General features: G+C 45.2%; 2 protein-coding genes across 2 annotated transcripts; one reads left to right on the plus strand and one right to left on the minus strand.

Annotated features, from left to right (window-relative positions):
- The first annotated feature begins 1,009 nt into the window (after positions 1-1,009).
- On the plus strand, positions 1,010-3,845 carry LOC128755232 (tubulin beta chain-like). Its single transcript, XM_053858400.1, has 4 exons — positions 1,010-1,183; positions 1,858-1,966; positions 2,054-2,164; positions 2,243-3,845. The coding sequence occupies exons 1-4, from the start codon at positions 1,127-1,129 to the stop codon at positions 3,301-3,303; spliced, it is 1,338 nt and encodes a 445-aa protein (XP_053714375.1). The 5' UTR covers positions 1,010-1,126; the 3' UTR covers positions 3,304-3,845.
- A 4,736-nt stretch (positions 3,846-8,581) lies between these two features.
- On the minus strand, positions 8,582-13,070 carry LOC128755233 (uncharacterized). The gene is made up of 4 exons (XM_053858401.1): positions 12,565-13,070; positions 11,855-11,955; positions 11,313-11,459; positions 8,582-11,216 (listed from the first exon to the last, which is right to left on the minus strand). The coding sequence occupies exons 1-4, from the start codon at positions 12,725-12,727 to the stop codon at positions 10,761-10,763; spliced, it is 867 nt and encodes a 288-aa protein (XP_053714376.1). The 5' UTR covers positions 12,728-13,070; the 3' UTR covers positions 8,582-10,760.
- Positions 13,071-13,729: the final 659 nt, after the last annotated feature.

The raw sequence follows: 13,729 nt of genomic DNA on the forward strand, positions 1-13,729 counted from the left end.
GTAGTATCGAGTTCAAAACTAAAACGTTGCTTTGAAGACCTGGGTGTTTCTGTGATCTTTCACTAACTATTCAACACGGAAGCAATTGCTTGCTCCACCAACAGAGGAATGTGGGTTTCAAATGAACCACCTTCACTGGCCCTTCTTCAGAACTGGCACAGTTTTACAGTGAAGCAAAACGCTAATGGTATTTTATCTTTGAAGAATATCAGGATGGTATTCACATACTGTATTAGACCATCATGTTCATTTAGTTCATGAGTATTTAGGACGGAGGCAGGATTTCTCGCAAAGGCTGACTACTAACCCCAGACAACATGGACTAAATTCTAGTTGTTGTTTTGATACTGGCTACACACAGCACACACCACACTCTATTATTTATAACCATTAGTATAACTTTGAGCCATAGCCATTATTGTAATATATTGGGAGCTTGAATGAAGACAACTGTACACTTTATTAATTGAATGTTTGACACACTCATGCTTACTCACAGGTGCTTCATCCCCTTCGCCTTGTTGGCAAAAAAAAAAAAAAAAAAACAACTTTTCATAGGCATTGTAACTATCAGTCCAGTGACAACAACACAATCTATGACAGTCCTCACCTTTTGAATTTACAACTCCAAATAAACGTTATAACATTTAGAGTATGTTATTCATTATACCTGATGAGATGAGCTCAAATGTACTTCACCTTCAGTAACCATAACCAATATTACAATGGCGAGTCTGTGCATATCTCCTTTAAACTGTTGCGTTTTCATTTGTGGGCGTTTTTTCTTGAGGTCTGAGTCTTGACTTTTTTCACCGCCGAAACATTTTCATCATCTCTCTGGCAGTTTATCACCAATTCTTTCACAATCTTTGACCTTCGACTGTGGAATTACACGTTTCCCCGAACGTTCCTTCAAGTTTTTATTCGGATTATATCCACACTTGATTTTTCCGTTTCAGCGGGTGTACTTCACACTCCGGTCCGGTAGGGGGTCGTGAGGAGCCTCACGGATGTGGCCTGGGCGACAGTTGAAGCAGTGGCGTAGAAGATAAGTTTCTCGGCGGTTGTTTTGAGTCAGACCCGTGGAGCGGTTACGACGTGTCGCTTCCACGTCTGTCCATTCAAAATGAGGGAAATCGTCCATCTCCAGGCCGGTCAGTGCGGTAACCAAATCGGAGCAAAGGTTAGTATGCTTTTTTGTGTGTTTGAGTGTGCCACATTTTTAAGTTGTCAGTCAGACCGTTTTTTTTTTGCTCCACTTCGAGTTGCAGGCCTTATATTATCCTTCCCGTATTTAATGGATATGACTGCATGTTTTAGCTTTTCGTAACTATCAATTGGGGTCCGTCCTCGTAAAGACGTTGGGGGGTGTCTGCTCTCAATAGGTTTGCGACCAGTTAGAGAATGTGAGTTCAGGGCTGTGTGGCGGATTTCCAAATCGTCGGCTGCGACTACAGAAAAAAAGTCGGGAACACGAGACGGGGTGAAGCTGTCTCGCAAGACACTTACAGTTGCGGGACCGACGATCAAATGACCAGGGGTCTATATTTGGGCACCAAAATCTTACCACGATAATGTACATAAGTTGCAATGTATAAAGCAGGTGTGCATTGTGTTTTGTCTAAATCTGGCAGGTAAACTGAATACTTACCACATGAATCCTGTAGTGTATAGAAAAGTGATCAATCAGTTTGAACAGACGACTGCTTCCATTGCTGTGCTTAATTATTAATGACTGACTGTTTCTGCTGTTCTGGTAACAAGTGAAATCAAAATAATGTCTTTCGTGAATGATGTGCCATTATAAGCTTAACCTGTTTACATTCATTGAACTATTTCAAACATATCGAATTGTAGTTTTGGGAGGTGATCAGCGATGAGCATGGCATTGACCCGACTGGTGCATACCATGGTGACAGTGACCTGCAGCTCGATCGGATCAATGTCTACTACAACGAGGCCTCTGGTGAGTAGAAAGTGATGGGCTGTGACAGTATTTTGTCATTTCATTTTAAAAATAAAAACACATTTTCATGTGTATTGATGTCCGCAGGTGGCCAGTATGTCCCCCGCGCAGTCTTGGTGGATCTGGAGCCAGGAACCATGGACTCGGTTAGATCTGGACCTTTTGGCCAGATCTTCAGACCAGACAATTTTGTTTTTGGTAAATTCCTGTCTTGATGCATACAAGTGGTGTTGACCTGAGAGATATGTAGTTCATATTGTGTTTTCTCCTCCCCAGGCCAGAGTGGTGCTGGAAACAACTGGGCCAAGGGTCACTACACCGAGGGCGCAGAGCTAGTAGACTCTGTCCTGGATGTGGTAAGGAAGGAGGCCGAGGGCTGCGACTGCCTCCAGGGCTTCCAGCTCACACACTCACTGGGAGGTGGCACCGGCTCTGGAATGGGTACGCTGCTCATTAGTAAAATTCGTGAGGAGTACCCCGACCGTATCATGAACACCTTCAGCGTGGTCCCCTCCCCCAAGGTGTCAGACACGGTAGTGGAGCCCTACAATGCCACACTGTCTGTCCACCAGCTGGTAGAGAACACAGACGAGACCTACTGTATCGACAACGAGGCTCTGTACGACATCTGCTTCCGTACTCTCAAACTTACAACCCCCTCGTACGGTGATCTCAACCACCTGGTGTCCGCCACGATGAGCGGTGTCACGACGTGCCTCAGGTTTCCCGGTCAGCTGAACGCTGACCTTCGCAAACTGGCCGTCAACATGGTGCCCTTCCCACGTCTGCACTTCTTCATGCCCGGCTTTGCCCCCCTCACAAGCCGAGGCAGCCAGCAGTACCGGGCTCTTTCTGTACCTGAGCTCACCCAACAGATGTTCGATGCCAAGAACATGATGGCCGCCTGCGATCCACGCCACGGCCGCTACCTGACGGTGGCCGCCATTTTCCGTGGTCGCATGTCCATGAAGGAGGTGGATGAGCAGATGCTGAACGTGCAGAACAAGAACAACAGCTACTTTGTGGAATGGATCCCAAATAATGTCAAGACAGCAGTGTGCGACATCCCTCCCCGTGGGCTGAAGATGGCGGCCACCTTCATCGGCAACAGCACCGCTATCCAGGAGCTGTTCAAGCGCATCTCTGAGCAGTTCACCGCCATGTTCAGGCGCAAAGCTTTCCTCCACTGGTACACAGGCGAGGGCATGGATGAGATGGAGTTCACTGAAGCTGAGAGCAACATGAACGACCTCGTGTCCGAGTACCAGCAGTACCAGGATGCCACTGCCGACGAGGAGGAGTTTGAGGAAGAAGAGGGCGAGGAGGATCTTGCCTAGACCTTCAACTTATGACGCCAAAATCTGTTAATTTCTGAGATTTTCTACTGAGGCCAAAGTCTGATCTAGGTTTCCAGGTGATTGGAGGAGATGGTTCTCGTATTGGCGCTTGTTCTTGAAAGTAGCACTTTTTAGCCCAGCTTATTTCTCCCATTTGCACAAATGCACAATCGTCAGCATCCTGTAAAATAAGTCTTATCCACTCACCATTTTGTCTACTGGATTCTGTGCCCGTCCGGCTCCTGTCAGACTCCATTTTAATGTTGCCACAAGAGAAAGTAGTCGGGACACAGAATCATGAAGTTACAAAGTTTTAAGTGGAGCACTAAAATGCCACTCAAGCAAGCAAAAAATATTTGTCAGAACACCAAACTGGTACTGCAGAGAGCCGTACACATGGTGATAAACTGAAATCTACAAATATACATCTCACTGCTGAGGATGGCAATGAGTTGACCCTTTGACTTTTTGTTTGTTGTACTCTCTTGAAACACTTCAGTTGCCTTCCTTCTTTTGCTGCATCTTGAAATAAAGTTTCTGACTCCCAGTGATAGAACTTCGTGGTGTCCACTTTGCTTTCCCCGCTGGTGACACGATGCGGTTTCAATGGTCTATTGGACAGTTCAGTGAAGGGTCCTGAATCTTTTTTTACCGCCAGGTGGCAGCAATTATCCAAAAGGGACTGCAGCTGTTGGCAATTATTTTTCCCAAGGACAAGGATTTGTCTGTAAAAAATAAAGAGCAGATCAGCAACACTGACTGCATATCTCACTCTGAATTGTGGAGACATGAAACTTGAGATACATTGTACTGTTATTATGATCGTTATATTCACAATGAATGCATTTCTTGGCACTTTCATCTGACAGACAAGCAAAGAAAATAATTCAAACTCAAGTTTTGATCTAATCGCCCAGAGTCAAGACAGCAAAGTTACCAAGTTAAAGAGTTAAATATTAATGTGTTAAGATGGTCAAATCCACAAACGTGTTGATCCGCAGAATGGACTATACGAATACACATGAATATGAATAATATATAAAATATAAAAGTCCAGGGCTGCTTTTTTCGTTCTTTTGGATCATTTTAAAATCATTTCATGTCTCTATATCTGGAAAAAAATACAGACAAAAAGCACATTGTATGATGCAGATTTTTCTAACTATATATAAAACATTTCAGACTTTAAAAAGGCTACAGCTTTTCGTCATGAAAACAGAATTTAATGTGACAAAACCTGTTTGTATATTTTGAAATATGTGAAGTCCAAATGTCCAAATACAATAGAAATCTAAAATTATGAAACAATATGCAGTACAAAATGTGGTGTATGAAACATTCTGCCAGACTATCTCTTTAATATTATGCTAAACTGTTGTCACACTACAAAATATTTATAATAAACAGATTTAACAGTCACCTTAACACTTTTAATGGTAATACAATAAGAGTATGAGTATGTACTCAAAGGTCTGCTGGCATTGGTATATGGTGAGTATTGCAAGGTGCGATGTCTTACTTGTTGATAAATGCACTTTGCTAAATCTACGTTGATGTGCAGGAGATACTAGAGATTGAGGTGTACTGCAATACATCAGAAGGGATTTCGCCAGACAATGATTCAGAGGCAAATTTGGATGCTCAGGTTGGATTAAAAACCAGTACAAAGTGGTGGATTTTAAATGCTCAAGTGACTGTGCAGCTCTGACATCTGGAGGGAGTTTGTTCCACTGTTGGGGACCAGATACAGGGAAAGCCCTGTCCCTCTCAAGGTTGGTCCTAGGGCAGCTTAGGAGCAGCTGGGAAGATGCCCTCGCGGGCCTGCCTGAGTCGTGCAAATGAAGCAGTTCAGAGAGATACGAGGGAGCCACCAACCCATTAAGACTTTTAAAAACAAACAATGACATTTAAAAGTAGATCGTAACGGCAACAGGAGGCCAACCAGAGTAAAAAGTTCAGTATATTGTATTTATGATTATTGAACATACAGACACAATAAAACACATTTGATATTTGAGTAGTCATTTAAAAAGATGGTAGAGAAGATATAATTAATCTTTTTTTTTTTTATATCACTTTTGTTTACAATTTTTGTGCTCTTGTTTACAGTTGCCTTTGATAGTTTGCCCCTGTGCCTTATTTATGTGCTCATGTTTGCACTAATCTTTATGTCTGCTAAATTGTCATTTTGAACACTTTTTTTGCAGGTTTATGTTTGTTTTTATTTATGTTTAGATTTAGGTCATCCATGCATGTACAAGTCCAAACCATGCTTGGCGCAGGATCCTTGAGAGTAGCCTTCTCATTGTCTATAGAACTAACTGGTAATTTCTCAGCAGCTTGAGGTACGCGAGACAATGCACAGTATTTGCATTTTTTCCGCCGATCTCTTCTATTCAGTGTTATAGCTGTAGGCCATCAGAATGAGAGCTCAATGCTGCATTCTCAGGGCTGCCAAGCATTGGAACAATGACTTCATGCCACTTTTTCCTCCATTGGCTGGAGACCATCTTTATCAATCTGATGTCCCACATACTCCAAACTACTCTTGAGGACTTGACATTTTGACAGCTTTACACTGCACACGGCAGCCTAGTGGTTAGCACTCTCGCCTTGCAGCAAGAAGGTTGCGGGTTTGATCGCCTTTCTGCATGGAGTTTGCATGTTCTCCCCATGGGTTTTTTCTCCCACAGCCCATTCACACACACACACACACACACACGTGTGTCCTGCGATGGACTGTCGACCTGTGTACGGTGTATGCCTGCCTCTAGCCCAATGACTGCTGGGACAGGCTCCAGCACTCCCTGCAACCCTGAACAGGAATAAGCGCTGGTTAATTGACAATGTTTCTCCATGTGCGTTAACACTTCATCCGGCACTTTTCAAGTCCTCTGATTCTGAGCCTGCAGTTGAGTTGGAATGAGAACATCATCCAAAAAACATATCTCCTGAACCAAACCCTGAAGAATTTGATGACTCGTCATTGATGCAGTGATTCACACTGACCTCATAATCACCATATATACTGAATGTTTTGTCAGCCTTTACTACGACAACTAAGGGAGCTGTCCACTCACTTTTCTCCACTTTGGTTATTGCTCCAAAGTCCGCCATGTTTCCGTCAAGTGTGTTGGGAACTACACGAGCCTTGCAGAAAATAGGTGAAGCGTCTGACTTCATTCTGAGCTTTGCTTCAAAACCTGTAAAACATCCCTGTTCAGTTGAGAAAACAGGCTGGTGGCTGACTGTCTGCTGCACTCTCCTGTCACATTCGACATTTCTCATCAAGCTGTTTCCCGTACTCATCTGCTTCCAGTTTAAATCTAGCCTCTTTAACTAGTTTCGTCCAAGTGCTGCTCCGTCTCCTCTCACAATGACCAACACTAACTTTCTCGAACTGTGATGTACCCATGAGCATGATTTCAGTTTCATCTCTGTCATTGGTCTTGTCTGATACCTGGACAGGTGGGTTTTATAAAACATCTCTGAAATTAAATCTGCTGAGCCTGTATCCAGGAGCATTGTTGTCTTCTCGTCTCCCATGGGCACATCAACTCTCTGTGCTTTTTCACAGCCTGAAAGACCAGTTGTTGTGCACCATGCTCAGGGAACCCTAACCTAACCCATCTTTGATGCCAACTGCATCGACACAGCAACCTCACACGCTTGGGAAAAACCCAGATCACTTCCGGATAGTAACCTACATTGTGTAACATCTGAACACAGACCGCTGACAAAACAATCTCTGAGGGCCTCATCAGAGTGGAGATGTTTTATGTGTTATTTCTGTTAACTTCGCTGTTCTATATTATTGTCGCTTTTAGAGAGTTGCATAATGATGTTTTGTATACGTGTGTTGTCATTTTGCATCACCTTTTGAACGTGTCAACTTTTTGTGTCTTGAGCACGGATGACCAGCTTCCAAATGGTTATAAATGTTTGCAATCCTCCCGAGTTTTATCAGACGCCATGTTCAAATTTTGTACTATTTGTAGAAGTGAACTCCAGGAGCCAATGTGCACAGTACTTAAAGCCATTCAGAGGGATTTAAGTAGGTTGTCAGTTTATATATTGGGATTTCATTTATCCATATGGTAACATGATACTCCCCCTGGAACTGCAACCTTATCGTGGTGGGGGAGTTTGTGTACCTTGAATGATCCTAGGAGCTATGTTGTCGGGGGCGTTATGCCCCTGGTAGGGTCTCCCATGGCAAACAGGTCCTAGGTGACGGGTCAGACGAAGAGCAGTTCAGAAGCCCAGATGAAAACAACAACAACAAGGACTGTGACGTCGCCCGGCATGGCGCAGCCGGGGCCCCACCCTGGAGCCAGGCCAGAGATTGGAGCTCGAATGCGAGCACCTGGTGGCCGGGCCTCTGCCCATGGGGCCCGGCCGGGCCAAGCCTGAATGAATGACATGGGCCGTCCCTCCTGCGGACCCACCACCCACAGAGGGAGTCATAGGGGTCGGGTGCAAAGAGAACTAGTTGGCAGTTGAGGGCGGGGGACCCGACGACCTGGTTCGTGTGGACATTCTCTGGCTCTTGGAACATGGAATGTCACTTCGCTGGGGGGGAAAGAGCCTGAGCTTGTGCAGGAGGTTGAGAGGTACCGGCTAGATATAGTCGGGCTCTCCTCCACGCACAGCCTGGGCTCTGGAACCCAACTCCTCGAGAAAGGCTGGACCCTCTACTTTTCTGGAGTTGTCCGTGGGGAGAGGCGGATGGTGATGTTGTCGGGCAGTGGAAAGAATACTTTATGGACAGAATTTCTAGGCGTAGCCAGGGGTTGGAGGGGATCCGGTTCAGGAACCACAGAATTTCATCTCTGCTATTTGCGGACGACGTTGTTCTGCTGGCCTCATCGGACCGGGACCTTCAGCATGCGCTGAGGTGGTTTGCAGCCGAGTGTGAAGCGGCCGGGATGGGGATCAACACCTCCAAGTCTGAGGCCATGGTTCTCGACCGGAATAAGGTGGTATGCTCTCTCCAGGTCGGTGGAGAGTTATTGCCCCAAGTGGTGGAGTTTAATTATCTCGGGGTCTTGTGAGAGTGAGGGAAAAGGGGAGGGGTCATGACCGAAAGGATGAGATCGCGGATACAAGCGGCTGAGATGAGTTTCCTCCGCAGGGTGGCTGGGCGCACCCTTAGAGATAGGGTGAGGAGTTCGGTCATCTGGGGGGAGCTCGAGGTGGAGCCGCTGCTTCTCCACATCGAGAGGAACCAGTTGCGGTGGCTCGGGCATCTGATCCGGATGCCCCCTGGACGCCTCCCTGGGGAGGTGTTCCGGGCATGTCCGACCGGGAGGAGACCCTGGGGAAGACCCAGGACTTGCTGGAGAGATTATGTCTCCGGTCTGGCCTGGGAACGCCTCGGGATCCCCCGGGAGGAGCTGGAGGAGGTTTGTGCGGACCGTGTGTGATACCACTACTGGTTACTATTTAGGTTTCAAATTTGTCAAATTGACATGTTCAAAGATTTTGTTATTGTCGTGCTGATATTTCTTCTTGTCCATCACAGTGTTTTCAAAGGCACCACATGATCAGAAGCCGATTCACTTTTTGGTTACGTTTCTGAAAACAAAAACGTTCACCAATGACAATTTGCACTGGTCAATAATGCTGCTGCCAGACATTCTTCACACGGTATTAATGTAAGGTGCCGGGCGCTGCTGGCCAAACCAGAATCTTTAGAAGTTTGTGAGTGGCCGCCACTATCACAGAGTGGAAGGCGCATAAATTCACTTACTCATTACTGACATCATTTGCCAACATTCACTTCCACATATGACTCAAAATGTACCTTGTTTTCATTATATTCATCCACTCGTTCCACTTGCAGAGCCATTTTTGCTTTGTCGACACAACTTCTTCCGTAGTCTGACGTGCCCAGCACCTCCGCCAAAAAACGTCCCGTTACTTGTCGGCTCACGACCTGTGTCCGTCCAGACTTCACTGCCGTAGCGTTCTTATAATCCTGCTCACCAATTTTGTTATTTTGGGAGCTTGAATGAAGACAACAGTTTCATTTTGGTGCTTGCTTTATTAATTGGATGCTCAACACACTCATGCACTTACTCACCGGTGCTTCATCAAGCCTAAACCATTCGCCATGATGGCCAACAAAAACCTTTCCATAGGCATCGCAAATATCATTTCAATAACACCTACTAGGGCAGCAACGCAAGGGGACCCAAGCCCCAGGGCCGCTGTCATTTACAGTCAACCAATAGATGTCCAGACACTATTCTCTGTCTAAGAGTTTGTGTTGTCTGGCATTTCTCTTGCAGCTCCCTCCCACCCTGAGTGCGGTGAACGCACCGTTTCAAGTGCTTTGATTGTCAGTGACCCAGTGCTTCATTTAAACTGCCCGCTCCTAGTCCTGTTGCTCGAGGGACCTGAGTCGTGTGACCCGGGTGACTTAACAGCCAACGACTTTGGCTAACACCTAGCCGGCTGCTTTGGCCATAAGACATGCTATGGAGTCCCAGAACCATGTCCAGGCGAGTTTGAGCCGACAGACTCTTCTATGTCACAAGTGCTCCGCCCTCTGATGGGCTTCGCTATTGGTTAATCCAGCCCGAGGCTCTGCCTCGTGCCTGAGAATTGATTCACTTCACTCTCTGCCCAGGTAGGCTCCACCTCTCCCAATAAAATCTTCTGTTACTCACTGCTCATCTCCTTCTGGAAACTCAGAGAAAGAACAGGGCCTGCTGGGCGCACCGTTAGAGGGCCATGCATGTATTCATAGTTACATTCAGGTAACTACTATTTCTATGTCGTACGTGCTCCGCCCTCTAACGGGCTTCACTTTTGGTTAATACCACGCCAAAGACCGTCGAGATGAATTCCCTCCCAGCATGGCCCTCAACCACTCCACATAAGAACCATCAGGATCCATCTCAGGGTGGTCCCGAAACTGTCTGTAGAACCAAATGAGCCCCAGATCCCGACGCCACATCTCTGAGATAAGCTCGAGCGAAAGTAGAAGCTGAAGACCAGGATTCAGCTTCACAAATGTCTGCCACGGACACACCTCTAAACAAGGCTGCCGACGAAGAGATCACCCTGGTTGAGTGAGACATCAACCCGTCAGGGTGTTCAGCTCCTGTGACCTCATATGCTCTGGAGATAGCTCCACATTTCCCATGAGCCAAACGTGGCGTGGTCTCCGCCCTCCCAGTGGACTGACCACCACAACACACAACCTCCCGGATTTATGTACTGCTTTGCTACGGTCCACGCAAACCGCCAGGGCCCTCACTGGAGAGAGGCGGTGTAAATGAGCTGCTTCCTCATCCTGATGTGGTGGCAGAAAACACGCTCTTTACATCCGTTCTGATCGTCTAGTTTACAACAGCACTTGTACAGAGCAAAACATTTATTTCATTTTCCAGTTTTCCAGTCAAATACTTAATAATCTTAAATCCACGATTTCAAACTGTAGCATCCTTTTATATATTTTGTCTAGCTGGGATAGAGGTTTGTCTTGGGGCCAAATCACAGTATTCAAAAGGAGAGCTGGTTTCTGAGCACTTCTTTTCAGTCTTCAGGCAAACGAAGCAGAAAGACACTTGACAGCGTTCACATGTGATGCATTTACAACCACTTGCATCATGCTCCACCAGGAGTCCACAAAAAGGACAGGCCCGTATGGTGGGGCATCCTTTGAGCCTTGCTAAGGCTAGACTTTCAAACTCAATATTTGGACACTCTTTCAATATGTCAAGCAACATTGTACCACAACCTTCGTTGTCACAACGGTCTGCTCGAGGAGCTGGACCTCTCCACTCCCTCAAACACTGCCAGCAGAAGATGTAAATGCCAACTCTACCAGCACTGCAAACTGTGCATTTGACACTGAGGTCGTTGGGGTTGGTTCTCAGGAAAGAAGACTTGCAGCCTGGACACTGAGAAAGCATTGACAGAAGCAAACAAAAGACATTAGCTGTGAACGCAAGAACATGAGAACACATTCATTCATCAGCACAGTCATTAATACTTACTGACTTGACTTGACACTCTATTTTATAATTTTTCCACATTTTTTTGACAAAGTCATCCGCCTCTTGAGGAGAAAGACGAGCCATTTTCTGAACCTCCTGAAACGTCCAGCGGCCTACACAGACTGCACACTCAAATCGGCTGCTCCCCTGGGACATTGACAAAAATATAGAGTTGCAAAGTAGAATAACAACAGCGGCCACAAGTTTATGGTAGAAAATAAAACAATTTCAATGGATCCTGGAGAACTGGTGATGGATTGCATTCAGGTCAGTAGTACTACTCGCTACCATGAACAATCTTATAGGTACATAACAGTACAAGCTCTGACAGAAGCAGCAGGACTGTCCTTCAGCATTATGCTCCCTCAGTCACAGAGCAAACACTTCCTGACATTAGTATCAACTCCTTCTCAACACCAACCAGATCTATGATGTACCATGGACAGCAGTTGATGGCAGTAACTTGTCAGTGACACAACATGAACACCCACATATTGCATGAGAACTGGTGAGTTCAGTGTCAGCTCTACGGCCACATTTACCTCTTCCAATAAATGACGGCAGTAACTTGTGAGTGACATGGGGGTGACGGAGTGACCGCAGGACATCAGCGCTCTTGGAGACTTGTAGCCCACGCACAAGACTGATGAACAGACATAACAAAAGATCATTAACTTTTTAAAAAAATCATGTTTCAGATAAGCCTAATTTACACAGAAATTCGAGGTCAGAGGTCAGAACAGTTACTAAAAAACAAGCTTATAATGGCAGCTTTAGATGCATGTAGGGCATTATTTTTAAGTGTGTTTAGAAAAAAGTCACTGGAAAATAAGGTTAACAATAGCATTCTTTAGTTGCCAATTCCATACAGCTATAAATAATAACAATAACTACATTACAAAGTGATGTATTTCTAAAGGTGCAGGGATCTAAAACGAGGAATAAAAAACTTTTAAATGGCGTCATTTGTTCCTCCGAGGAAAGCAAAGACATACTTCTTAGAAATAGAAAACTACAGCGTTGAAGCAAAAATGGAGCTGGATCTAAACACCCGTATAATTGTAACAGAATCAGGATTAATCATAAAATACGCGTTCTGTCAAAAGAAGGAAACCACGTGTTTTTAAATGCCACAGCCTGGTCTGAGTCTAATCATTTCACATTACGCTTCTTCTCAAGTTACTTGTCCCAAGTTTACAAATACTTTGCACATCATCATCAATAGATTCCACTGGGTTTCCTTCCCTCTCACCGTCCATCTCGTCCTCTCGCTCCACAAACTTCAGGTCGGGGTCTTTCGGGTCGTAGCATTTCTCCTCAGCAGTTCGGGTAATGTCGGTTCTGGTCGGTGTCTCAGTAGATGTGTTCTTGATGGTCGTGTTGGTCACAGCGGGTTTAGAATTCCAGAAGCCCATGTTTGCTTGTTCAGTCTCCAGATATCTTCGTTAGGTGAGTTGTGATCTCGTCCATAGTTCAGAGAAATCACGTGACTTGTGCTTGGAGGAGGTCTCATGAAAAAAGCCAGATCAGAAAGAACTGTTCTACTCGAACCAAGTGTCTCATCCCACCCGAGGAGGCAGCAGCATGGTGATCCAGCTTTACGTCAGCGGACCCAGAGGGGAGAGTTTGGTCCTCGATCTGTGCCAGAATGAAGAGCAGTTCGGGAAAATGACCGTGACGGCGCTGAAAGAGATTCTCAAAACGAAACTGCAACTCAGTAAGACCGACTTCGTTTCTTCGCTATTGTCGCAAGTCTTATCTTGCAACTTAAAACAAATTATTACGTTTTTATTGTTATTGTTATTTTTATTCTTAATTTTATACTTGTTCTTATTATTATTATTCTTCATGTTCTTATTCTTATTCTTAGTAAGAACAATAATAAGAACAATAATAATAATGTTAATATTATTATTATAACACTACACAGAGTCAAGTGTGGCTGATAGGTGTATTTTTATCTCCGTGGCTTCATTTTAAACATGTTGCGTCTCTTTCAGCCTCAGACTTCCGTGTGTGCTACCAGAGCGAGAACTTGACAGACAAGTCTCTCCTGGCTCAACATGGACTCAGACACATGTCCACCATCCAAGTCCTGCTGCTGCTTCCTGGTGGACACCTGTGATGCCACTCAGATTCTCATCTCACATCAATGCAGCAGCAAAGGTCTCTTCTGGGCTCAGTCCTGTCGGGTGGGAAAAACAAAGGAGCCAAACATTTGTTTCATCCACTTGGATTCATTATTCCTGCCATTGTTTCAGACTTTCTTTTCTGTTAGAAGCTTTTTGGACAAGTGCTGTGTCCTTCTGTTCTGAATTAAAGACAACATGACATCACAGAAGCCTGAGAAGTTTTTGGTATTGCATATTGTATATATATAAATGTGCTACCGATATAGTTTAGTTATACAGTCTGCT

This window comes from Synchiropus splendidus, chromosome 3 (genome assembly GCF_027744825.2).
Source record: "Synchiropus splendidus isolate RoL2022-P1 chromosome 3, RoL_Sspl_1.0, whole genome shotgun sequence".
NCBI classification, from domain to species: domain Eukaryota; kingdom Metazoa; phylum Chordata; class Actinopteri; order Syngnathiformes; family Callionymidae; genus Synchiropus; species Synchiropus splendidus.